At 40.6% G+C, this 27733-nt stretch overlaps 3 protein-coding genes across 7 annotated transcripts; 2 read left to right on the top strand and 1 right to left on the bottom strand.

Annotated features, from left to right (window-relative positions):
* Positions 1-3264: 3264 nt before the first annotated feature.
* Positions 3265-7923, top strand: LOC306698662 (transmembrane protein 53-A). Of its 4 annotated transcripts, none has more exons than XM_079163091.1 (5): positions 3265-3402; positions 4559-4767; positions 4880-5160; positions 5808-6054; positions 6187-7923. In XM_079163091.1, exons 3-5 carry the CDS (start codon positions 4900-4902, stop codon positions 6546-6548), a joined length of 870 nt encoding a protein of 289 aa, XP_079019217.1. In that variant the 5' UTR covers positions 3265-3402; positions 4559-4767; positions 4880-4899; the 3' UTR covers positions 6549-7923. The 4 variants fall into 4 exon arrangements, with proteins under 4 accessions (XP_079019217.1, XP_079019216.1, XP_079019215.1 ...); XM_079163089.1 differs by lacking the exon at positions 3265-3402 and adding an exon at positions 3421-4291; XM_079163090.1 differs by lacking the exon at positions 4559-4767.
* A 760-nt stretch (positions 7924-8683) lies between these two features.
* Positions 8684-15252, top strand: rbm28 (RNA binding motif protein 28). Of its 2 annotated transcripts, none has more exons than XM_079162568.1 (20): positions 8684-8982; positions 9151-9303; positions 9399-9535; positions 9642-9717; positions 9806-9898; positions 9974-10045; positions 10133-10232; positions 10331-10590; positions 10682-10748; positions 10888-10997; positions 11088-11161; positions 11267-11402; positions 11622-11686; positions 11830-11988; positions 12231-12380; positions 12513-12587; positions 12700-12817; positions 13047-13185; positions 13448-13562; positions 14764-15252. In XM_079162568.1, exons 1-20 carry the CDS (start codon positions 8850-8852, stop codon positions 14899-14901), a joined length of 2370 nt encoding a protein of 789 aa, XP_079018694.1. In that variant the 5' UTR covers positions 8684-8849; the 3' UTR covers positions 14902-15252. The 2 variants fall into 2 exon arrangements, with proteins under 2 accessions (XP_079018694.1, XP_079018693.1); XM_079162567.1 differs by having other exon boundaries at positions 10130-10232.
* Positions 15253-16094: 842 nt separating this feature from the next.
* LOC306699120 (leptin-like) lies at positions 16095-16692 on the bottom strand (the record flags this gene model as incomplete). Its single annotated transcript, XM_079163634.1, has 2 exons — positions 16095-16430; positions 16543-16692. The coding sequence occupies 2 exons, from the start codon at positions 16690-16692 to the stop codon at positions 16095-16097; spliced, it is 486 nt and encodes a 161-aa protein (XP_079019760.1).
* Between the last annotated feature and the right edge of the window lie 11041 nt (positions 16693-27733).

The raw sequence follows: 27733 nt of genomic DNA, 5'->3' as shown, positions 1-27733 counted from the left end.
CAACTGCTTTCTTGTAGATGGTCCCAGTTTAGCTTTCTTACCTCATCATTAGCCCACTCTGCTGCAGCCTCTTTAAACATGTATGCTCCTTAGCGTCGCTGCATGCCTGCAGTCTCTCTCTCTGCGTAGCGCTCTGTGTCCTTTCATACTCACTGTGCTGTGCTCCTCTTCTCTCCATCAGTCGACACATGGGACAGACCCCACCTCCTGGAGACCTCCCAGTCTCTGCTGCTGCACTGATCTGACAGTCAGATTGACTGTTTGCACGATCCCGCTCTCCTAAATATGAGGCATCATCCACGTCACACACAGCATCATCTCTGACTGCTGTTTCTGTTCATCGCATCCCTCTGGTGTGAGAAGAGAAGAGAAAAGAAGAGAAGGACGGTGAAGGACAGAAAAAAGGAAAAAGTCATAAATATGTCATAGGGGCCAAAATATGCTCGTCAACCATCAGGCAGGCAAGTGCCCTGCATTGACCTAACCAGAGCTACAGATCAATACCCACTATTGACTTTAATTTACAACTGGTGCTGTGCCCTTCCTCTTAAAGTGGCCATCACTCAGTTTGTGTCACGAACATTAGTTAAATGAAGCAGGGAATTCTCTTTGAATGGCAGACGTGCATAATGCATGATAGTGGTTACTTGTGTGCATATGTACTGTACACAGAGTACCTCTGAACCAAGAGGATGCACATTTAAACAGAGAATTGCTAACCTAAATTCTGTAATTACCACTCGTGACCTTGTTGCCGTGCCATTATTGTGGGAAGAGCCTTTGACTCGAATGATCTCTCTCTGATGATGCCATGTTACTCACTTTCTTTATTTTCTTGTTCATGTGGGTAGTTTTAACCCAGTGGGGGAAATCCAGTAGCCTCATGGCCTAATTTAATTCCCAAGGGTGGTCCTAAAATAGACAATGACCCACATACCTTTGGATGCATTTAGAGTCAGAGAGTTTAAAGCATAGTCACACATCTGTGCCGTCTCTTTGAGGCTGAGGTAGGGAACTGAGAAGTCCTCCACTGACCATTGCTGAACTAGCAGTACACATGGTTTTTCTAGCCAGGATTATTGTTGCGTGGGCATTCTGCCAAAAGCACATTGATTCTACTGCAATCTAAAACAAATGTATAAGGATCAAAGTACACCACAAACAGATCTGCCAAACATATATTTACCACAAAACACAAAGACTTAAACGCTGATTCTTAATGCCAGAATGGAGTTGGCTGTGACAGTTAATTCCACAGCCAATAATAAAGAGAGCAGTTTAGATAGATCGATAGATAGATAGATGGATAGATAGATAGATAGATAGATAGATAGATAGATAGATAGATATAGATAAATACTTTATTAATAATAATTATATATTTGTTCGCTACAGCAGCATTATGATCCAAAGTTTAATTTTGCCTCTGCAAAAAGTTCTGCTTGCAGGATGAAAACGCCTCTACTCACAACAGTGGGACTCAGATTAAAAAGAATTGAAAGGCAGTGAGGGCTTTGGTAGATCATTTAGATAGAAAGTCAGTGATGAAGATAGGAACTTCCCAAGGGGTGTGATCAACCCGCTGTCTGATGAGGACACAGGAAAGCACCAACCCAGCCATAACTAAAGGGACTGGATAGGAACAATGACAGGCCAAACACATGAGCTCAGTGAGGGACATGGCCAAATTATTGCCGCCTCACACTTGCTATCCTAATTCAGTGGGCAACTGGTTTCTGTTTAGACAAGTCATCCTACAACAAGACAAAGTCAGCAGAGATTAGGGTCCAGCTGGGAATGTGGAGAGTCAGGACAAGACACGGGAACAAAGCTGCACAAGCAAAGAAGAAGAGGATAAAAAGTGATGGATAAGATAAAGTAATATGTTGTGTATATGTGAGGAGAGAAAGCCCTCTATTTGATTTGACCGTTAAGCTTTGTCCCTTTTATCTTTTGCTGGACTGATGATTTAGGTCTGGCTGATTTGATTATTTAATCACAGTGTGTTACACTTCCTCTTCAACATTTCTAATTTTTGTGCATTTGTAAATGTTATTCCAAATGTACAGATTTTATGTACGTTTATTCTTTTTCAGGGTTAAATATGGAGCTAAATCCAGGTCAAAAGTTTTGATCATTTGAACCTGAAAGTTCAAGTTGTGGTCTTGAACATTGAAAAATACAGCAACGTATTCAAAATAAAAACAAGTGAATGAAAAGTTGTTTTGGGTTGAATATAATTTTGATTCAGTTCTGGAATTTTTTTGAATAGGATACATTTTATTTTTTAATTTGTCACTTTCATAAATATTTTGATATTTAAGGTCTTATATTTTTCAGATTTTAGATCTTTTTTTTCACTTTCAGATCGTTATTTTCAGTTCAGACTTTTGACCCCGATCTAGCGTGGGGGGGGCGGGGGGGGGGGGGGGGCGTGGCATCAACTGAGAGGGGCGTGTCATAATGAGTGACAGCATAACATAGAAGGCCGAGGACCGTCCTCAACCAAGTTCCCTTCAGGTAACGTGGGCACCGCGAGAATAATGATTCAACACTTTATATACACCATATTTACGTGATTGCAAAAAAATGCCGAATTGTAATAGTATGGCTACTGGCTTTTATTAAACTAAGCTAATAGACTAACATCAGTTGGCAGGTGTTGCCATGGCAACTACACCAGCAGACTAAACCTGGGTGAATGAACGGCTTTGCTAACGAATTTCATTGCACAATGGATTTATAAATTCAGAAAAAAGTATTTTCAAAAAGAAACGGGAAAACATCTCTCTACCTGGGGTGATAAATAAAACATATGTATGTTTCCTGCATTAGTTTACTTCTGACAGAATCGCTCACTTCAAGGTAAACTCCCTCTTGTGGCCAAATGGGTCAATGACGCTTGTCTTTCAGGTTCACATTTCTTTTTTCAAATGAGCAAAACTTTTGACCTGGATTTAGCTCCATAAACACACAGACACAATCACAACCACAGTCACAAATACACATTAATGATTTGGGAAATAATTTTGAGGAAGGAAACTCATATGAATATTGGGAAATTAAAGCTACTGCAACACTGAAAGAAAGGAATCAAACATTTAATCTTTGCCTCAGTGCTACAAGTGATGGCTTTGGTTAAGTTGGTGTCCCGTGTTCATTTCACTTCCTACCTTTGTAATTGTCAGCCCCGCCCCTGATTGAGTCCTCCTGAGTCTATCACCTACACCTCTCAGTGTGTTTAAACCCTGTGTTCCTGAGTCTCTGGTGGTTCGTCTGCGATGCTTCCTGTTGGTATTGCTTGTGCACATTACCTGGTCCGGTTTTGTCTCGTTTTGCCCGTTCTGGTTTGCCTGTTGGATTTTCAGTTTCTCATTCCTCATCTTTGGACTCCCCTGCTGTGTAAGTTTCGTTTTGGATATTATCTTTAATACAATCACCGTGTATCATCCTTCTGCTCCCCGTGTCCATCTGCATTTGGTCCTGTGGAACCGTGACCACTTGAGCTGGTTTATAGCGGATTAATACAATAAGACTTTAACAACTATGACACTGAAACTCACTCAACACTCTATACTACACAATACCATTCATACTGCGATATGACACATTTTTCATTAAATTAAAAATGTAAACTATAAGTAATATACTCTACTTAAATATAAGATGTTGGGCTTTTTAGGACTATTTTATAGACAGTTTAGGATTAGGAATACTGAAGTCTTGAGTGACCAGGACAAACAAATATCAAGACTGGCCTCTATAACATAGCTTTATATTTATCCTTTTTTCACCATAGGTTCTCGGTGATTTTCTGTTAGACAAGACAACTAGTTATTGTGGTCGCTCTTTAACTCTCCTTTTATTTTCGTCGGTGAGTACTATTTTGGATGGATACGTAAACCCGAAGAACAACACGTGGCTTATAAATGCTTTATAGAGCTCACGCCAGAGAGTAGGGATCGGTCTATATACTGGTTAAACTGGACCGTCCTCTTTTGAGTTTGTTTGGTTTGTTTGGTTATGCCCGAAGGAGGGCAGCAGTCGGCTGAAGCTGCGACCGACAGCCAACTGAAGACACCATCAGATGAAGAAGTCGGAGAGGTGGAGCTGGGAAGCGACAAGCGTGCAGCACAGGACAGGGTGGGATCATTTAAAATGAATAAAAGACTGATCACGTAGGGCGTAGAGCAGAGCGAGGTGTCATCAAACTGCGGGTGATATGCGGTGGAACTCTAAACATTAACCAACGTTGTATCAGCATCTCTGGCACGCACGCACATAAACCCAGGTTAGTGAATTAGCCAGCAGACGGGATAAAGTCACAAACTGTTGTCACGTTGACGTAAACTTAAGTTAACCAGCTAACTTGGCTAAGTCGTGTTTAGGTCTTATAAATGTAAATGATGTTAGTACATTATTGTCGTGAAAGGTTAATTTATTGGAACTAAAAGCTAACGTTAATCTCAGTTGTTTTGCTAACTGATGTTAAATAGCGACTTCGGAGCTTTTGTTGTTAATATGTTAATGTGTTAATGTGTTATTGTGTTTATAACAGGTCGTGCTATTATTGTGGCGACCCTCGATAAGGAAAGCTACTGTTATCTTGCTTGTTGGACTTTATTAGTGGACATAACTTTGGCCCGTGGACAACAACAACAGACAAGATTGCTACACGGGCCACATGACATGCTCAACAAAGTATCCTCACAGTTCATAACTCCAAAACATCCCACCACACACTCCCACCCCCAGCCATCTCCACAGGTAGCTAGGATGATTGACAGGTTTAACAGCTCCATGTGTCATGAGACCTTCACTGACGTCCTGAACTCAAAACGTTTTCCTCTTTGTTTCCTCTCTTTTTTTTCCCTCTCAGAGCGCGTCACATTTCATCTCATGGGGAGCCTGGCAGCAGCTACCGTGTTGGGCAGGGCAGTCCTGAGCAGAGGCATCACTGCCCATCGCCTCAGTAAGAATGTAACTTTCTACGTGAATGAATTGGCACCTGCAGTCTCAGGATGTCAGACCAAAGCCCCTGAAGACCATAAACCCTTCATGCTCATGCTGCCCTGGTTGGGTGCACATCCTCGGGCTGTGGCTAAATACTGTGACATCTACTTCCGCACCGGCTATGATGTGCTTGTAGTGGCGAGTGAGGTAAGGCCAAAGCATATCGTAAATCAGTGACCAAGAGATTTACTAGATTATGCAAAAAGCTGATACTAAACTCATTCGGTGCTCTTATCACAACCAAATATAACTCCTTGTTCCAGCTGAAATGAATCTAACTTCATAGGTAAGCTATTAGCTGTTGGTGTAAACATGCTGGAGAGCCAGTATTTAACTTGGCTGTTGCTTGTGTGTTAAGCTAGATCAAGATCTGGTAAACCTCTTGAACTTAAGGCTCTATTCATAGTTGCATGCATGTGAACCTCTCCTGCTCGCTTGCAGGTTTTCTTCAACAAACCCTAAGTTTTTCTTCGTCTCCTGCCGAGCCTGAAGGAGCTGTTAGACACGCCATTTTATTTATTTATTCATGCAATCAATGTCAAAGGGTATATATATCGGAGCTCATTCATTTACAGAAGTTTATGTCTGGAGAAGAACGTCAAAGTCCTGGTTGGATATCAGGTCGTTACGCAGCAACTATCTTTTTTACATTACCACTTTTATGATCAGTCATCAATGAAAGGACAGAGACGAGGATGTCTAACCTCTGTGATTGCTGACCTTTTCAAGTAGTCCATAAAAACATGGGCCCTGAACTGAGACTGCCTAAACCCGACTGTTTTCTTTAACTCAAGGTGCAAGAGTTCCTGTGGCCTCGCTGGGGTCTCGATCATGGAAAGCGTTTGCTGGAGTTGCTCCATAGTGAACGCTTTGTGTCCCGCCCACTGGTTGTCCATGCCTTCTCTATTGGTGGCTACACATTTGCTCAGCTGGTGGTGCACATGTCCCATGACACACAGAAATACCAGGCGCTCACACAGAGGATCAAAGGCCAAGTCTACGATAGCCTTGTGGTGGGCTCGGTGGAGACAATGGCCACAGGTCAGTTCAGTAATGACTTGATTTAAGACATTCAATTTCATTTCATTAGTATCCATTCATTTTATTTACACATTGAGTAGGAGTGAAGGCTGTTTAGTGGGAATTAATAGTGTGTTTCTCCTCTCTGCCCAGGTCTAGCTAAGACTGTATTTCCACGATGGGAGACGGTGGTAAAAAAAGTAAGCCTGTTATACTTTGACCTGTTCAGACGCCAGACGGTGGACTACTTTAACGCGAGCATTGATGCTTTTTGGAGCACTCCCATCACTGCTCCTGCACTGTTCTTCTTTTGCGACAACGACGCATTGAGCGAAGCACGAGCCGCGGAGGAGTTGATTGATCACTGGCGGAAGCGTGGGATAGACGTCACGGCAAAGAAGTGGGAGGACTCGACACATGCGGGTCACCTAAAGAGGCACCAGCAAGAGTATCTGACCACCCTGGACACGTTCCTCCAGTCACTCCGCTTCACCCCGCTGAAGGCCAAGATGTGAGATGATTTCAGTACAACACAAACCATATTAGCTTGACTTTGCTTGTTTTCTTTGTTTCATCTCAAATATTTAGCAGCGTACGATGTGTTGCGATTATCAGAATGCATATTCGATTCAATTTTATGTTTCACATTTTCCGACCGGTAAAGTCATGAGATTTTATTTCAACTAACTGAGTCGAACACACATCGGTTTAAAAATATTTTGAGTGTATTATAATTCTATATATTTTTGAGTTGTATGACTGACCGCAGCAGGAAGGAATGCAGGAGCTCCGGTTTCTCTCCTTCACACACCTCGAGTGAAGCAGCCTCTCACAAAAGAAGCTCTTTAAATAGCCTGCTTGCACTAGAACAGTAGATTTCATGGGGGTCATGTTTTCAACATGCTTTTTTTGTAGTCCTTCTTCGTTGTAGTTTCGTCATGGCAGACCTACGTCAGTGACATCTGCCGGCGCATCATAATTACGTAGCTTGGTGAAAGTGGAGTCCGATTCTCGAAGCACCACGGTGGTCTTTGCCTAACTCATGAATTCTCCTTCACATCTTTAAGGAAAAGTGGTTAGGAATAGACCGTAGGAGGTAATGTTTTGACTTTTCTGGATCTCAATATCAACTACATCAGCTCCATGATGTGAATTGTACAGAATAGCATACAATGAAGGATTGTGCAATTGCTGTTTCTGTGGGTGTGTCTTTGCAAGGACACTCTGACATGTCCTTGTTTGCTCTTTATTTCACGGACACTGTGTTGTGTTTATGAATTGTTGCAACATATTTACCTTAAACGTTACTGATTGAGTGTGCTCTTATCTCCCAAAGTAACCATAGTAAATTGCTGCTTTGAGGTAGTTGCACTTTAAAGGTGTGCAGTTGTTTACTGTGACAGTGATCACATTCATGGGTCAGTAACGTGATTTATGGAACCTTCTCTTCGATAGTTGTTTCCAGAAGCCTTCGTGCATGCACAAAACATAATTTTGTCACTGCTATAACCTCATAAATACACAAATGTTGTGCCACTGCTTTGAAGAATGTATTTTTCCACACCAAAAACCATGTTGGTGGGTGTTGACAGTACTGAACAAAACACCACATGGCCTTTTGACAGAGACGGCATAGCCTCAGTGGTAAACCTGTATAAGTGACGATGCTTTCCCAAACTACCAAAGCAGTAAGTGACGAGTTAGAATTATTCTAACCTTTTACAAATGAATAAAATGTCTGAGCTGTCTGTTATTGACCGTGTGCCTATAATATTGTAAGAATGTGTCTTGTAACTTGAACATTTTAACATTTCTTATTTGTGTAGTAAAAATTCTTTGTCAACTTTTTGTATTTTTCATTTTATTTTAAAAATAAATTAATGTATATAATGTGTCCTTTTCCTTGTACCTACACCTACCTAAATTTTGTGGTTAGTTTGCAGAATCTGCAATTTGCCTTTGGTGTTTAAGCTACTAGCTATGTACATACATGAATCAGAGTAAAAACATGGGATCGCAACTTGTAAACTTAACCGAGTAGGGATGTTCAAAACGGAAAGAGTAAATAATAAGCAGATTGAGAATTAGACATAGCAACCGTAACAGCATGCTTCTATCAGAGGAAAACATCAAACATATCTTTTGTGATTTATGTCATGAGTTTCATAAAGTTAAACATATCTTTATATCATGCAAGAAATGTACACAGGAAAAACAAGAAATGGTAACACAACTATGGAAAATATGGCGGGTAAGTAGAGAACAACTTAAAAGACAGTGTTCAAGGGAGGAAGTGGATATTTGGTTGTTTTTGGACAGTAAATAATACTACATTTTAAAAAGAATGGATACTAGGGGACAAAGTCTTTTTTAAATTATTTTATTTAGTTATAATAAAAATATCATTGTGTTTAAATGACAATTGTCATAAAGTCATGATGTTACACACTCCGGTACAGTAAGTAGCGCCATGCACCGTAAACGTTGGTTTGAAGTCCGCCAATAAAGTGAAAAGAAGAAGAAGAAGGACACGTGTGAACCTCCGGGCCGGTAGGCGGCGTGAACCGCGAGAAGCTTCGGCTCGAGACCATTTCCGTTTAGATTCCAAGATGGCTGCGCACATATGTAAACATGCGATCTAAGCCGCTAGCTGTTGGTGTTTCAGTTTAACAGTTCTGTAGCATGTATTCATCCAGCCGATTCTTGTAATATCGAATGTTTAGATATTAACATCCAATTGACGTACAGACATCCGTGTGTGAGTTATAACTGAGTCAGAAAGGCTGTACTTAGCGCGCTAACAGGTAACGTTAGCCATGCAGCGGAAAGCCATGCCTGCACGGACCTTATTCGTTAGCTCCCTGCCAGCTTCGGCTTCAAACGAAGGGCTAGAGCAAATATTCTCTGACATTGGTCCGGTAAAGCAATGCTTCGTGGTCAGCGAGAAAGGTGATGTTGTCACTGTCATTCATTCTTTACTTAATAATTTAACGAGAACGTTTACTCCAACTGGAGATACGTTGACTTACCTGTTTGGGCCTGTATTTATAAAGACACATTACTAAATAGTTGCAGTACAACGGAAACATTAACCACCAATTTTTATTTATAAACCAGGCACAGAAAAATGTCGGGGATTTGGCTATGTCACATATTCCATGGAGGAAGATGCACAGCGAGCATTGAAAGAGGTAAAGGAATACGAAGGACAAAAGCTCTCTGTGGCGGTAGCGAAGAGGAAAATTAGCGATAAAGAAAAAAGGAAAACAGGTGTGTATAAATGCATGTCCAAAAAAAAAAACGAGCAACTGGGAGAGCTCCCACGCCTTGTCTACGTGATAACCTTGTTCGTGTCTTCCATTAAGCACCTGAAGCGCCGCCTGCTGCTGCTGCTGCTGCTGTTGTTGTTGCTGCTGCACCAAAAGAAAACGAGCAGAAAAACAAAGGCTTCAGGAAAAACAGTCTGAAAGCTCGACTCATCATAAGAAACCTGAGTTTTAAGGTACAGTGCACTGAATGCTTGTGATTGGCTTCAACCGACGATTCATTATCTGAACTTCAGTTGCACATCTGCTGGTTAACCTGTAACATATGACGCTGTGTTACAGTGCTCAGAAGATGACCTGAAACAAATTTTATCCAAGTTTGGAACAGTTCTTGAGGCCAAAATTGCCCTCAAACCAGGTAAACATTTTTTGTTTTTTTAATCCCCACTGGATGCACAAACAAGCCAAACAACACGTTGACTGGTTACATTCTTATGTTTCTGTAGACGGAAAGATGCGCGGATTTGCATTTGTCCTTTTCAAAAATGTGTCTGAGGCAGGGAGAGCGCTTACTGCTCTGAACCTCAAGGAGATCAAAGGTGAGCGAGTGAGACACTTACTTTGAGAGTTTGTGTCATGTGACTGCATTTTCAATGTCATTGTTTGATTCACAGGTCGGCAGGTAGCAATTGACTGGGCTGTGCCGAAGGACAAGTACATCGCCACACAGCCGCCACCCAGTGCAGGTACTGTTCCACATTTTTCATCTGCAAGACAAATGCGTATCATTTTATGATATAGTAATGATTACCACTGTTTTGTTTTTAAAGTAGGAAATAAGATTACAGAAGCAACTACAAAAAAGTCAGACACAAAGAGTGCCACTGAAGACGAGGACGAAGAAAAGCCACAAGCAGCACCTGAAAAGAAAAAGTATGAACCTGAATGTTTTACTCCTGCGTTAGTGAGACTCCAGGTGTTAGAGACGGGTTCACTTTACCGGTTCATTTTGTTTTGAAATGTTTCCTCAGAGTCCCTTCCAAACCGTCTGTGAAGCAGGTGGAAGAATCCCAATCAGATGATGATGATGATGATGATGCTAGCGAGGAACAAGACAGTGAGGAGGAGGAGGAGGAGGAGGAAGAAGAAGAAGAAGAAGAAGAGCAAGAGGACGATGCTGTGTCCCAGGAAGAGGACGACGTCAGTGACGACGATAAGAGTAGCCTTGACTCAAACGATGAGGAGGAGGAGGATGAGGATGAAGATGATGACACAGAAGAAGATAAATTAGGTATCAGTTCCCTGCTCATGTTTTTCATGTAAATGAAGATCTTCATATGAATGTTGTTTTGACGGTGCTCGTCTGCTACTTTCCTCTCTAGCTAAAAAGAAAGCCTCAAACAAACTTCTCCCGTCAGATGTGAAAGAGGGCAGAACAATTTTCATCAGGTTTACAAATCTTTTCACTTCTTCATCTTAAACCGCCTTTCGTTTACCGTGCTTTGCTCCATTCTTTTCTTCCTCAAATTATCCACGCAACTCAACATGTTATCCCCATCTTTGTTCATCATACTCCCGGCTGCTTTAGGAACCTCTCCTTTGACACGGAGGAAGACAGTCTCGAGGAAGTTCTGCTGAAGTACGGAGAGACTCACTACATCAAGATTGTTATCCACGCAGACACGGGACATTCAAAAGGTCAGTCAGCTGTGCTTGAATGACCTCTCTTCTCTTTGTTGTTTGAGAGAACAGGTTCGTTAACCTATTTTGGGTTTGTCGTCCTACCAGGTTGTGCATTTGTTCAGTTCAAGACGAAAGAGGCTGCCGACAAATGCTTATTAGCAGCACAGGATGAGGCAGGGGTAATGCATTCTGAATAATTAACAAGAAATATTCCCTGAATCTGCCTTTTTATGACACAGCATCGTCCGTGTTTTAATGCTGCCTCGTTGTAACATTTGATGCAGAACGGTGGCATCCGTCTAGACGGCAGGAAGCTGTTGATCGTGGCAGCAGTGAGTAGAGACGATGCTTCCAAGCTGAAAGTGGACAAGGTGAAAGTGGAAACGGGCACCAGGAACCTGTATCTGGCCAGAGAGGGATGTGAGTAAACCCATTTCATTCTTCTTCTTCTTCTTCTTTGCCAGCGTTGTCGCTCAGCTCTACCAATAACCCTTTCACCATATACGGTTACTTGATTCACTGTCAATATCAAAGACTTCGGGAAGCGATGTCTGTCTTGTGTATTGAAATAGGTTTCGTTGTCGCATTTCTTTGCTGTTTTTATAATGCATGGTATTCTCTTCTGACCTCCACACCCAGTGATCCGGGCCGGAACCAAAGCTGCAGAGGGTGTACCTGAAGCAGACATGACCAAAAGAACCAGAGTGAGTTCACGTTTTCCTTTACCATTCAAGACGCTTCTTACTTGCGGAGTGAATGTCATGCATACTTGTTTATCTCACAGGTACAATCTGTCAAATTCCTTCTATGTTGACGCATATATTTGGTGTCGTCTATTTCCTTTTAGTTTGAAGAAATAAAGAGGACCAAGCTTCGGGGCATAAATGTGTTTGTGTCAAAGACTCGCCTGTGCGTCCATAACCTGCCCAAGTCAGTGGACAATAAGAAACTAAAGGTCCTCTGCCTCCAAGCAGTAAAAGGAGGCAAGGGAGTCCGCATCACAGAGGTGAGACAATACGGCATTCTGGTAGACACTTCATGAAATGTAGCAGTGTTATTATAGCCGGTATCATTCATGTGCAGCTTTGTAAAAACATAGTTCTGTGTGAGTATTTATGAATGTTGGCTGTCATAGAACACTGTGTCTGTGTGCCCAGCAGGGGGGGGTGTTGTCATTCTTATTCACACTGTGTCTGTGCGCGTGTGTGTGTTTGTTTGTGTGCGTGTGCCTCCTGTTTCTCCTTTTAGTGCCGGGTGATGTATGACAAGAGGCCAGAGAAGGGTCAGGTGATGGGACAGTCGTTAGGTTACGGCTTTGTCCAGTTCCAGACCCATGAACATGCTCTCAGCACACTTCGTTACCTGAACAACAACCCCGACATCTTCGGCTCACACAAGGTACATTTTTACAGAGTACACCAAGTGTTGAAATCCTTATCAACATGTCTTGCTTTTGCTTTGTTGCCACTGTATTTATTTACCTTTTTAGACTTCACATTGTGGTGATTATTTATTTATTTCATCCTGCAGAGACCTATTGTTGAGTTCTCCCTGGAGGATTCAAGGAAACTCAAAATGAAAGAAATGCGTCAACAAAAAAACAAGGTGCGTTTGTACCAACTTGTGTGATAGTTACACTTTAGAGTCTTTGTTCAAACTGACAGATTCTTTTTTCTTCTTCTAAATGTAAAATAGCCCTCTGTGGATATCTTTGCAGGAACAAAATCTGGCTTTTAAAAGAGGACCTCAGCCTCAGACAGCCGGAGATGGAAAAGGACCGAGGAAAGGTGTAAATGAAGCCCAGTCCTCATCAGAGCGGACACGAAACGAGAGAGGTGTGAAAATAATATTTCAGTTTTTCCATTCTTTTTGCCTTTTCCCAAATGAAAGAACACAGGAAGTTTGAGAGTTTAATGCAGATGAGCTCTGGTTTGCCACAGCACAGATACAGAGAAGCCATATTACGCTTCACACCGAGTTAAACTCAGCTGTGTCCTTTTTACTTTTGCTCTTAACATTTACATCTCTTTACTTCTTCACATTATTTGATCTTCTCGTCATCAGCTCCTGTTCAAACCCAAAAGCAAGAGGGACGCCATTTAGGCTTCCAGAGCAACCCCGAGGTCGAGCACGTCGATCTGCAGAACGGAAAGAAGCGAAAGATGACTCTAAACTTTCCCTCCCATCGGGGGCCTAAGATCAGGTACACTTCTTTTTACCTGTACTAGCCTCCTGCTTACAATGCACCGTGTGCCACTCAGTGCTTAAGCAGATAAATGAAGACAGCAGAAATTCACAACGCGTACATTTTGAGATTATGTGTAAAAGAAAAACATATTGATAATATTGGAGCAATCAGAAAATGAGGTGCAAGAACCGGCTGTAATCAATTTCTGTCTAAAAAAGGTCTTTAACGGTCATGTAAAACATTGGGTAAACATATCATAATCTCATATCCTTAACAGAATGCGTGACAAGGGAAAGCAACAGGCTCCGCCTCCCAAGAAAGCGAAACCTGGATCCAACAGGAAGGACCGTCAACGACAACAGATGGAAAAGCCCACACAGCGCCCCAACCAGGTTCATAACAATGTTGTTGTATATGCTTATTTGCAGTCTTTGGTCATATTCACATCTTACAATGAAGAAAAGCTGCTGACGCACCGGTTTATCAGAAAGTACTGTAAACAATGTCTTTGTCACTTCTCATGTTATAACTCCTTAGTCAACCTCGAGATACATTTCAGCACCAATAAAAAGCTCCTACTTGAAAATAAACTTACGAAAACCAAATCAAGCCAATCCTTAAAGGAAAGAAAGCTGTAACAATGTTTAAAATCATGCATCACTTTATCTCAAAGAAAAACAAATGGTGCACCCAGTTCATGTTTTCCAACAGTTTAGTCTGTATGAAACTGAATGCTTTGCTGCCAAGTGAAATCGTCGTAATATTGTTTTACAACAGTCATTCCCAAAGACTGGGTCGGACCCACAGGTGGCTCCAAGGACATTTTATCAGAGTCGCCAGATACATTTTCAGAATTTCTTCCATCCTTTTAACATGTATCCGTACACTGTGGCTTGTGTAAATTCGTTCAGCCGTACCGATGAGAGGAACAGAACGAGGACCGATAAATTCTGCCTGAAAGCATTTATCTGGTCTCATTTGAAAAGCATTTAAGGTGTATGTTTTCAATAACCCGTGCATGAAACCAAGTTGTGATTGATCAAACGTACATCTCTTTGAAATGGCTTGTTTACGTGTTTATAGTAATAGAAAGTGACGTGGAAATGGCAGTAAAAATGGTCAGGAACACTTATTCAGGCACAGATTTGCTCTTCTCAGGATTTATAGATGAGGCCTATTGGGAATCCGATCGCAATGGTTTGACATTTTTCAAAAGTGGACTCCCAGAAACAAGTCTGGGTAGCACTGTTTTAGTACGTGCTAGTATTTTATAGACCTTTATCTGTACAGACTGTTGGCTACTGGCTTCTGGTGGAAGCTAGTTAAGCTAACAAGCAAACACAGAACAGTTTGGGGAACAAAAGCAGCAGAAAATAAAACGAGTGCTTTGCAGGAGGACAGTTTTTTTCTGGTATTGTGTTTTTGCTTGTTAAAGTTAATCTTTCGTCACTCATCTTACTTTGGACACCGATCTCGGCCAGCAGCTCTATTTTCTTTCAGGTTTTGAAGCAAATGCATGCAAATTTGGTGACACTTTATCAGAGTTGTTCTGTTAACGCCTCATGGCTGTGTTGTTGTTTGTTGTTCCTGAAGGTTAAAGCCACAAAGAAGAATTTCAAGAGAGGGGGCGGGGACCGTTTTGACAGCCTGGTGGAGCAGTACAAGAAGAAACTGATGGGCAACAGTGACAACAGCACCAATGTCAAAAGAAACAAGTGGTTTGATAGTTAATGCAGTGCGTGTTTGTAGTTAATGCTGTGTGTTTGTTTGTTTGTTTGTTTGTTTGTTTAAGAGAGAGAGACTATGTGTTTGGATCTTAAGTGTTTAAGGCTACCACAACAGAACTCCTCTACAATTGGCCTCCTGAGGTTTTAAAATAAGTACAGTGGTTCTCATAAAGTCGTTTTGGGGCTAATTGTACAGTATATGACGCTTCATGTGTGAAACTGTACTGTGCCCTAACTTCCTTCATCCTCTTCTTGCTTTTCTGTAATCCGTGCTCATCCATGTTTTTTACGACTAAAACAAAACCGAATAATTCTTGTACTTGGCCTTTTATGAAATTATATTAAAAAGACATGAATTGGTGTTCTATTGTCTGTAAAGAAATGTATTCTGTATTTATTGGATTCACAGAAGTGACAGTTCATTATAACAGTTACATTTACAGTTTGTGATGCTAGTCTTAAAAGGGAGTTAATCATAAGCCGATAGTTCCTGATAAACACTTCCCACTCATCAACCTTGAATGAGATGAACACCCACTTATGACCTAGAATTTGAACCTGGTCTATGTTCATTCTGATCTCTTTTATTCACTTATTATACAACGCTGACAAACCTTCATATCACAATATATGTCTGTTAAAGATTTATTCAGTTGTAATCCAATAGAAAAAAGACAAAATATCAAAATGTCATCTTCAAATATAAATATCCATTTTCGGAGGAGTGGATGGTATTGCACCGAAATGGAAGTTACCCTTTGCCCTTCCTGTCCTTGTGGTTCTCATGCAAACACAGCTGGTATTCTTGGCAAGTTTCAGCCTAGTTTTCAGGGATTAAATCACTAATTGTGACGTTTCCTTTGGCTGTATTATAGGTCCATGTTTACTACTGAGAGCACCGTTAGTGTAGTGTCATACAAACGCGTTGTGTGCGAAGCATAGATCAGTTGTCATATCAATCCTGCAGAAACTACACTTAAGCTGCAAATATTACAAAATGTTACAAAATATATATATTTCTGAATATACTATTTAAATAAATACAAATTTATATAAATAAGTGCATGTTCAAGAATACCTTTCCTTCAAAAGACCTTGCAAATGTTCAACGTGGCCAGGTGGGAAGTCAGACATCCCTGATGCAGACCTGACAAATAAGGTCGTCAATTTACAGATATTGGTCCTACTGTCTGTCTTTCAGCAAGTCTCAAGATTATCCAGATTTTTCAGCAGCAGACTGAGGTACTCCTTCACCCTCATGAGCGCCTCGATGCTCACCGTGTGAATAAACTCCTTTCGACTCTGTAGCTCTTGCAGCGGCCCCGGCACTGAGGGCTTCGGCCGCTGCTCACTGCAGTGGCCCTGCCTCCACTGATCGAGGTAACCGGTGAGCGAAGAGATGTCAAACTTGACCTGAGCGACCCCGTTCAGGGTGTCGCATATCAGGCTGTTGTAGCCCTCCAAGGCCGTCACGACGGAGGACGGTCCTTCCAAATCATCAGCAGGCGGACTGAGAGGCAGACCAGCGGGGACCTGCAGCATTAGAGAGAGAGAGAGATATCACGATTCAGTCCCAAAAAATACACCCAACTTTTGTAAACACTTCAGATTTGCGTTCCCCACAAACAGAAACCATATATATTACCTGGAAGTCTTTGTTCAGTCTCACCACCAGCTGTTCGGCCATCCATTTCACTTTTGATTTCATCTTCACTACTTCCACTGGCAGAGGAGCAGCCGAGCACACACTTAAAACGTGCAGCACAGAAAACAGGAGGGCCAAAGTGTAGTCCATGTTTTTTCTCTGGATGTACCAAGTTCAGAAGATCACTGGTATTCCTAGGAGAAAAATGATGTTCTTCTCTTTAATGTGTATTTATTTCTCACTTGTTTCAACATTGCTAAGACAGCAGGCCTATCTGTATGTAATCATACTACACATACACAAATGCTCCCTTCCAGTAATTACTCTATGTTTGATTATGGCAGCAAATATTTGTGATCGAAACCTGTGATTTCCTGACTGTGTAGCAAGTACAAAGATCACTGCTCTTGGCTATAACTATTATTGTCAAACCCCCGTTTTCTAAACCTCCGCTACATGTTCTGAGTAGAGTAGACGGAGGGCTATGAGCTCATTAAAGCCTTTAGCTACGAGACCTAATCTATAAGCAACAAGGAGTTCTCTAAAAACAACGGTGACAACTGTCCCTCTTATAGAAATATGCATCTTTTACAAATATATCCAAAATTCAAACATACTGTACTTCTAAAAGCTGTCAGTCATTAAACAAACAGACGCACTGGTAAGTAATGAAAGACCAAACGTGACAGTGAAACGAAGGTGGAAGAGTTGAAGCCTGAGTTGACCTTACCTTGGCTGGAAGTCTGTGCTGTGCCACTGTTAGGCTCCATCAGGACATCTTATAGTGGACGGCTGTTGACTCATCTCTTACTCACGTCTCTCCGACCCCCCGTTCTCCCCCTCATCCACCCACTCACTTTGACCTTTCCCCATCCCATACAGGAGACTGGTGGCAAGTTTGAATGTGAAAGTACATTTTTGTGACTTATTTGAGTCACTGGGCAATACATTGGCATCACTATGATACCTCAATGTTTACAAATAGAAATTACAACAATGTTTGTAATTCTGTGACTTTGGGGGTTTGACATGCCATATGTGTTTCATCCTGTGCTGACACCCTCTTATCTGTCCACTGCTCTCTCTAAACATTGCCTCATGCCGCCAGTTACGTCACTATTTATTTAGGATGTTCCAATATACGTAGTGTATCTAAATGCCCAGTAGCACGGGGAGCATATACAGAAGCAGAAGATGAAGAACCGAAACAATAATAAAACAACAGCAGTGATATGAAATGTATTGACACAACTCATCTCCTGTTAATTCTTGGAATATATTAATGAGCTGCATCTCATGAATGGAGATTGCCGAGAATCTAAAATATACGCATTTCTTTCATGTCTTCATATCTTTATTTTTGTACATTTGTTGAACTCATTTATCATTTTTTATCGTTGTACATTATTACGTTTCATTTTAGTTTGTTCAATCCGATATTTCTTGTATTCACAGAGTTTACACCGATTGTATCACTGGGTATCAAATATGAGAGAAAAAAAATATTTGCAAGTTGAAATACTGCTCATATATAATTCACATTATACCGATGTATTGTGTTTTAGCTCAGCAACACCACGCAGTCTAACGCTGTCTTAGTTACAGACATAAACGTAAGTCGATGTTTGTCTGAGCATCTGTATATTTCAAAAGTGAATCATCATGCATGATCTTTTTCAGAGTGTTATGTTCTGAACTTTGTTCAAACAGCAGTTATATTTCCTACAAAAGTCTTGAGCAAAGCAAAATAGCAACATCTTATTGTACAGTACTTTGTTGGTGATACATTTCCATGAAATGATTGTGATGAATACCTGGTAATACATTTTATTATTTATTGATTATTTTTGACAACATTACCTAATGTGGGTCGCAATATCCTCCTAATGCTCAGTTTCTCCTTTTCACACACGTAGTCTAACAATCACTTACTGCTATCTGTTACTAATGTCATTTCTGCAACACAAAAACACCTTTTCAGCATCAGTGTTCATTTACAAAGACTTGCATGAATTTCATGTTTGTTTTTTATTTGAGCTACGACAACCACCACCACACAATAAAATGTTACAATGAACAACCATAGCATTGTTATATCATATCAAGTAGGAGCCAGATAGTTGTAATGTGAGCCTCCTGTCTTTATAAATGTCTCAGTCAAATTTCAAGCACATCTTTCTCTACCAGCGGATTTATTTTAATTTGTTTCTCATTTAATGCTCTTCTTGGAAAAGTTTTTTTTTAAATCTGTGTTTTTCAAACAGAGTGGATATTTTTGGGAAGCAGATGTTTGTTGTTACTCCACGGAGGAGGAGGAGGAGGGACTATGACCAGCAACTCTCTGTTTCTTCAAAGCAAAAAGACGTCAGAGAGGCCAATACTCACGTGTGGTAGTTCCAGGGAATCAAACCATTATGGTAATTTTAGTTTTCTCTCAAGGTAACTTACAGTAAGTCCTGCAAACTGTTAAATGCCTCATGCAGGGCACACGCACAGACTCGCACTCACACACAGAGGTCTCATAACACTAGTCACACATGGTCATCGTCACACTTTGAGCAGAAAAAACAGATCTGTGATATGATGTGAACGTTGTCTGGAAAAAAACACACGAAATAATATGTTTCTGGGAAGGAAAGTAAATGGGTGACAGTATCCCACTTGTACTTTTAACAGGAATAGTGTATTATTCATGAAGACATGAAGTAATGCAATTGGATAAATAGTTTCCAAATATTGTTATACGTTTTTACAGCGCTGAGGGTTTAATTAAGAAGCTCTCTTGCTACAGAGCAGATTTCATCACATGGAAAAATCCTGACATCTGTGATGAATAAAAACTGCCTGTCGCTAAAACTATTTTAAAACCAGGATTGAGCCTGCCGATATGTAACGTATCAGTAAACAGGACATGTTTTAACATCATGTAGATGGCCAGTCTTGACTCAGTTATGACATCATTTATTCATTCCACCCCTCAGTGGAATATACATTCATTATGTCTTGATTGCTTATCTGTGAAGAAACAGGGCCGTCGTATCTGTGGCATCTGTGGCGGTACCGATTTGACCTCAAGGGGTTAATCAAAATGTTTATGCCTTTTTTTAATCAGTTGAACCAGCAAAAGACGGCTCATAAAAAGGGGTGAGTCAAAGGCATTTCCTCTTTGCCAGGCAGAGTGTTATTTTACGAATCTGTTCATTTAGCCCACGGTTCTCAGCAGGCTCAAATTAGTTCCAAACACCAAAAGATACACATTTGTACTTTTGTGGCTACATTAGAAACCACAACTGCAGCAAACAGCTTTGTGGATCCAGAGTGTTATGTTCGGGATCATGGAGGATCCAAGATCCCAGTGACAAGGGAAATCAGACTGCATCCCCGCAGGACAAGAAGTCACCTCCAGGAGAATGACAGAAGGATGCTGCAAGTCTTCATTAATAATTCATGAGGACTTTGTGTCACATGATTTATGGGAGCTTGTGAGTCACACCCTCAGAAGAAGTGTGTGCCCCTCTTTTATCAAAGAGGGGCACACGCAGTAAAACTGCATGTGCAGTGTCCATTAACCCTTTAGGGTCAGCAGAATGGATGTAATTACTTTAACAGTGAATGACGTGGCATAATATGCAGACCCACATGTTAAACCTGCTGACCTGCCCCATATGTAGCACTGGCTGAGCCATGGTAATAGGCCTTGCACAGTATCAGATTACTTTTCCAGATGCAGCGTGGAAACCAGGAATTCCACTCGGCAGAATCTGCCTGTATGAGTCACAGGAATGACTGGAATTGAGAATCATTGATCCTGCATGTGCTGCAGCTCAGGAATATGTGTTGTTTTCACCACAGGCACTTGGGTGACGTTAACACCATAAAGCTGCTCTGAAAACACCTGAATCAGCTTTTCACTGTGGCAGTGCTTTAGAATGAGTCGAAACCCTATGAAGGTCCAGCCACAGCAAGCGATACCTTTAACAAAATAACATGTTAGGTTGTGTTACAGTTACAGTATATGTTGTAAATGCAAAAAAAAAAAAAACAGCGACCTATCACAAAGGATCAAAGGAGTAAAAGTGTTAAAACACTTGAGTGAACTTGTGAAGACTATAACTAGTGACATGTTAAGGTCCAAGATATTTTAGGGTTTATCTGGTTGATGCCCTTTCCCAACATGTCTGTTGACGTTTATTAATACATTTGTAGCACCTTTACAGTAGTCCCTGTTTTGTTCCAGCCAGTCGGATCCCTGCAATGTACAAGTGTTAGCCAAGCGCCTGAAACAGACTTACCGGAAATGAGTCGTTGCTTCTTTTAGATTTTTATTTATTTATCATTACACAATACCAAGCAAAGAAATCGTCACTGGAGATAATGTCAATTCATATAAGAGATTATGCAAATCCATTTTAAAGGGAAGCGAAACATGTTACATGATTTTCTAGACCATTTTGTGCTATGGGATACTGTGCACTTTTCGTTACTATTATTCAATTCTAAAATATAGACCACCTCAAGGTCTCACTCTGAAATAACCAGAACATTCTGATGTAGGATTCCAAAATTAAAGCCCTTCAAAATCTCATTCATGAGACAATTTGTCTAATTTCAGCACAGGATAAGGGTTAGGGTTAGATGATTGGAAGGTCCTAGAGCCTTGAGAATGGGCTCCCGAGTGTCTAGGAACTTGGGAAGAGGTGGATCTCATTAATGATCTCACTTCAAATCACATGCATGAGACAATTTGTCTCATTTCAAATGAGATTTTAGAGAAAATGGTGCATTGTTACAAAATAATTTTACAACATGCTAATAGCAGCCCACCTCAAGGTCGGAATTATGCTTCAGTTTTTCCTTTGCAATGTGAGTGTCCACAGACAAATGAGTCTCCATAACTGGACTGTTAGCTGTAGTGAGTGATGTAACGGTGCTTTGGCCTCAGAGGACGATTAGGAAATACAAGTAGTCCTTCATCATTACCTTTACATAGGCAATCTATCTAAAAGTAATGGCTGGTGCACGAATGAACCCCACCATCTGTCGATGCTGTAAGACAAATTGCCACACATCATTATCTGCTGGGTTCCTAATCTTCTTCCCAATTAAAACTGGCAGCAATCTCCGTCAAGATACATAGTTCTGTACAAGTTTGTCACTCCCAGAATTCATCTCCTATGGCTCATCATAGCATCACTGGTACTTGAACTGATTCCTCCTTCCATTACATCAAATGTGGATTGTTTCTTAACTCTGACCAGGTGTTTGATGGATGAAGCCAAATCATAGGACGCAATACTTTAAAATATGTTTTGTTAACGATCTGGAATCTGTGAAAGAAAATACTGATGTTGAAATTTTCCACAAAACCCCCCAATGGCATTTAAGCTTCCTGTAGTGTCATACTCAAACTCAATCTCTTTCCAAATCTTTCCAAATCTGATCAGCGGCACCACTGGGATGCCGCTGATCCCAGTGGTTGTCCCATCGCAAAGTCTTGACAAAAGTACTGAAAGAATTGCTCTCTGCAAAGTAAAATAAGTTGCATGTGGTCAGTTGTTGTTGATTGTGAGGTAAAATGCCAGCACTTTTGTTATTTTCTTTCCAAAACTCAGTGGATGAACTCCTTCAATTGAGTCCTGACTGAGAATCAAGCCCATGGACGAGGGATCTGGCTTAAACAAAGAGTGTCCTGCAAATACTTGTCGCACCCATTGTGTAATTGAAATGTATTGGGAGAAAACTCTCCTTTCCTGCTTCAATGAACTGGTTCAATGTAGTTGAAGCTTTGTTTAAACCAATGAACACATTTTTCTGTTTTCAATATGTGTATTTCAAGTCTGAAAAATATCATCAACCCTTCACTTCACCTATCACTTTTTATGTCCGCTTCAGAAAGTAAGACCAATCATTTTCATCAGCAGATTTTCCTGGCTGATGGCTGATGTCGTGTATTTCCTGGAATCCTTTAAAGACACCTTGAAGGAAGCAACAATTTTGCCTGCAACTTTAGTTAAAAGTGAAGCTTTGTGTGGTAGAGGGGATTTTAAAGTCTTACACATGCATATCCATGTCAAGCATATGAGCTACATGTAACTGCCATTGTGATGGTTTAAGAGAGCCTCATTTTAGTTCAAGACTGAGCAGGAGGTACATTTACATACACAGTTGCTGAGCTTCAACTGGAAAGTCAAAAGAACACTGTGTGAAAATGAACCACAAGTCATGATTCAAACAACCAAAAAACACATTTTTACTAACTGCAGATCCAAACAGAATTTAAAAGACTTTTTAAAAGTGTGTTTATCGTCCTTTATAGATCCACTCCTGACATGTCTTAAGGGTTAAAATACTTTTCCTGGGATAATAATGTGTGTCTGAAATGTATTTTAGAACTGTTATGATTACGTCTACATATTGACCTCCATTAAAAACTGTATCTATGAAATATGTAAATGTTTCAGATGTTTAACTGCTGGACTCAAGTTCTCTCCTACTTCCATTCTCACTTAAGTTGCATGTTTAAATTGCATCGTGCATCATGATTGGCCTCCAAAGTAGTTGTGATGTCACAAGGCATGTACTTGCCTTAAACTGATATTTAAGGTGAGCAGATAAACTTTCCCCCCTTCAGCAAATAAAAAAAAATATCTTTAAGTGTCAATAAGCAGCAGTAGAAGTAGCAATGCATTTTGGAGCGGAGGGGACTCAAACAGTTTCACATTAGCTCAGAAAAAACATCTGACTGCACTGACGGAAGCAGATCATTAGGATATTGAAACCAGATGTTTTTCTCAAAATCACGACATATGAAATTGATTTTTTTTTGCTTTTGTTGTTTGAGACACAGGTAATGGATCAAACAATGCCAGAAGTTATTTCACACCAGAAGACAGAAAGCTGGCAGAAAGCTTTCTTTCTCAAAGCATCGTGGGACAGTTTTGGAGTCAATGGATGAGGAATGGTTTAATAAAGTGATTGCGTGTGTTTCACTGGAAGCAAATCCGCATCATTGCTTTGCAGAAATGGACCCGGAATGTTGCTGTGGAAATGAGTAATAAATAAGAAATGGCAAATTTGTACAGAAATGATTTATTGAGTCGAGAGGTGTTCACATGAGCTTACTATTCATCCCTTCACCAATGCAATGATGTGAGAGCTGCTAAAGAAGTAGCAGAGATAAAAGTCTCTCATTAACTTCATGGAAAAACGTATGCCTCCACATTTCTATATGTATTACACTGTATATAACCAAACATATGTCATACCTGGGTGCAATCAATGCAGTTTAATCATGATGAAATACAATTAATTACTTGTGGCATTAGATATTCAACACACAAATACACCACCATCAATATCATGGATATCATCTTAACTGCTGGTGTGTCCATGAATGTATTGTGTGTGTGGATGTAAGTCAGATTTCTTCATTGCAAAATAAAAAACAGAGCCACACTGCCACCCTCTGGAGGAATTATGTGTTGCTTCAGGCACATTTAGAATTGGACTAATGGGCCTCAGTTCTTATACCCAGTAACAGAAAACCTGCTGGTTTTAAGCGAAACCAACACAATCAGGGAATGATTTACATCTCTTCAAACCACTTTACGAGAGGTATGATTATTTACATTCAAACCACAAACACACTTTTTGTGCTGAAAAGGAAAGTCAAATACACTATTTCACAAATGTGTATAGTCACACTTAACTGATGTAACAATTGATGAATTAGGCCTTCACAATATATAAGTTGAGCTCTGGGTGTCGAAACGAAATTCTATGCAAATCTACCTTGATGTTAGGGCCCCTTGCAGATGCTTTTTGGGGTAAGGGCTTCCTGGATAGTCATGTGACAGCAAGCCCAGACCGCAAAAAGACCTGAAAAAAGCAAGACTTCTCAGCTGATATCATGGCCGATGATCATACGCAGTTGGTCCAGCATCTGAAACACACAGTTACAGATCTATGAGACTGAACGCATTTTAGGAATAAAAGGAGTCATGTATATATCAATTCCCTTTTGGATTTCACATTTTTTTCTACGCCTCCTGTTGGACTAAAACACCCCGGATAGAGTGAAAAATGTATCCAAACGTCAAGCTTTGAAGAAGAATAGCGATAATGTTCAGCACTTGATTATTACTATCCATGACCTTGGCCAGTTTAGTGTGTATGGGTGAACATTCACTGAAATGAAAAAAAAGAAAAAACATTCCATTAAAGCTGGAAAAATTGACATTTACAAACATGTGAACACAATCAAAATTGCAGACATGTTCAGTGTGACCTATTCCAGTAGGTCTCAATCCCATAAACATCTGTACCATTGGCTGAATATTTTATTATGGGACATAAGACACAATAAAATAAGTGTAAAAAAGGTAATATATTATGATATTTCAAGTCCATTTGTATTCATGAACAATCAATGAATATCTTTTTTTTTAAGCAAAAGGTTATCAGCAGGTCAACACCAGCTTGTACATTCAACATCTCACTGTTTGTACAGTTAATGTTTGTTGTGCTGCCTCTTCCCTTTTAAGCCAAAATGGCTTTTGTTTGAAAAGTTGTTAATATATTAAAACTGATGGATTAGACAAACTATAAAATTCCACATTTGAAGTAAACAATTACTAATAAAGCAGTATTTTCCATTGAGTATGTCTGATCATATCCTAACATGAATACAGTCAGTCACTGATCATTGTAGGAGCATTATCAGTATTGATTATCACAGATTGATTAAAAATACAACAAACTGTGAATGGGAGAAGTGAATCAAAATATTGTGAGCTGCCGTACACCCAACCCAATACACATGCACATGTATCATCCCTGAGCATATCAATAAAAAAAACACAAATCACTTTAAGATGCACAGAACTAAATGCAAGGAATTATAGTTCCAAAATGTGTGAAATATTGGTTTCTATAAGCTTCCTAAATTCCGCTTTGTGTTTTACTTTCATTACACCTTACACATCAGACTGTAGTGTCAATTGGCACAGTATAAACTGACAAAGCATTTGACATATTTTGCTTCTTTGTGAACAAAAGGATTTCAGTAAAACTGGAGCACTGTGAATAACACTGAAATGTCCAAAAGCATCCTGGAGCACTTTGTGACTTTCAAATTGAAAAAAAGAGAACGACGTACTGTTTGTGAATTAGAAAAGAGGAGAAAAAAGTCAAAATGTTGAGAGAGTGAGTACATTTTATGTGAAATGCTGTTTCACATTATGATTCGGATCAAAGCCAGAGAGGAAAATGTGGGTTTCAGGTGTTCAGATGTTAAATTTGGATCCAAAGGTTTATGTGAGGTGAGATGGTGCATGAACACAAATCTTCAGAGCTTTTTTAACCAACTGAATATTATACAAATGTATTATTTTCAATACACCTATTACCCAAATAGTGGACCCTATTTACTATTTCACACTGGTGCCAAATTGTAAAACTGAGATGGCTGCAGGAAAAGGTAAAACATATCATGTCTGGGGCCTTATCATTGGTCATGAAGTGAAATATCTGTATTAGTGTTCTAGTAAAAATGACTGACAGAGATGGGCTGTTTAATGAAGTGCTATTGCCAAAAAACAAAGATGCTCCTGTCAGAGCGGACAAAAGAGAGCAGACCACACTGGATGAGCTTCACGTGAGCTGTCCATGGTTCTGAAAGACTCACACCAGCCCCGCCGGTAAACGCCCAAACCCCCCAACACACACACACACACACACACACACACACACACACACACACACACACACACACACACACACACACACACACACTTCCCCTCACGACATTGTGCACGTGTGCAAGTGTGTGTGTGTCTGTTTGTGCGTATGTCTGTCTGAATGTGTCCGACAATGTGTGTACGCGTTTAAGCAGGATCTTCTTGCTACATGCAACATGCATCCCTCTTTTTCTTTTTTTTTCTTGTAGAAAATAGGTTGAACTGTCATTTCGTCCTGCCTTTACTCACGTCACCTGGCCGCCAGCCTACTTACAACCCACTGAAAAAAATAGCCCTCCTCTAATGATGTGTGTGATCGCAATCAGTGGGACATAAACACACAGATATGGCAGCAAGAACACTTGACAAACACTCTGAACTTTGACTGTGTGGAGATTATCCACAGGCGAATACAAAGTTTTGGAAAAGACGAAATTTCCACGCATCACCAGCGTTTGTCTGTGCGCGTCGGCAGGTCGCCGAGCTGCGAGCAACCATAACGCGCACAATCTTGAGCTACACCAAACTGACATCCCTCTTACTACAATACAAATTCTACTCAGCAATTTAAAGACAAAGGCCGGCACACGAGCAACATCATGTACAATCCAAGAATAACTGGTCAACAGCTGTATTAATTCATGAGATGAGGGAGAAGGTGCTCGTTACCTCTGTGCGTCTAGATGCAAGCGCTTGGAATGGGTCGGGATTGTGTAAAGCCCTTGGGAGAAAGAAAGAGTCAGACAATGCAAATAACACAGAGTATAATCACATGTAGGTATAATGGCAGAGAGATCGACTGCACACAGCGTTACGCAGGGAAACATTACAATACATAGGCTACACACAAAGATCACACGGAGAACAAACAGCCGGGGCTGTGTACATACATCAAATCAAATCAACACCACAAAAAATGTTCTCGAAAATGTTATTCCACAAGGCTAGACACTGGCAGGTATCATCGCACAGATGCGCTGTGGACGAGGAGGAGAAAAAAAAAAGCATCCTTATATACACACCTCCCTTACTATCGCTGATGCTCGAAGGGTTGGGGCGACGTGATGCCACTGTGATCATTTTCACTTCTGCATTTTGATTCACCTCTATTTTCGATGCATTTTGGAGGAAATACACTTCCATTTTGTACTCGTTTCCATCCTTTCTGTAGGAAATACTGCAAAAGCCCCAAATGGAAGCCACTCAATTCCTCCAGTCTGCGATTGACCCGCATTGACGTCATTGCGTCATTAGGTCTCCCCTGGAAACACGGGGCTCCCAAAAATAGCAACACATTAATTCAGCCTGCGCTGGGGTTGGCTTGGCGGGGGTGACTATTTGTATCAATCCATAACCCCTCCTCTGATTCTAAGCAATAATACAGTCCTCCCTCTCTTTCTCCCTCTCTCTCTTTCTCTCTCAAGGACGAGCTGATCACGACTCACGGCTATTTT

The sequence above is a fragment of the Pholis gunnellus genome (genome assembly GCF_910591455.1).
Source record: "Pholis gunnellus genome assembly, chromosome: 7".
NCBI lineage: Eukaryota > Metazoa > Chordata > Actinopteri > Perciformes > Pholidae > Pholis > Pholis gunnellus.
Note: the sequence above shows the minus strand (reverse complement) of the source record. Positions and strands in the feature narration are given on the sequence as shown.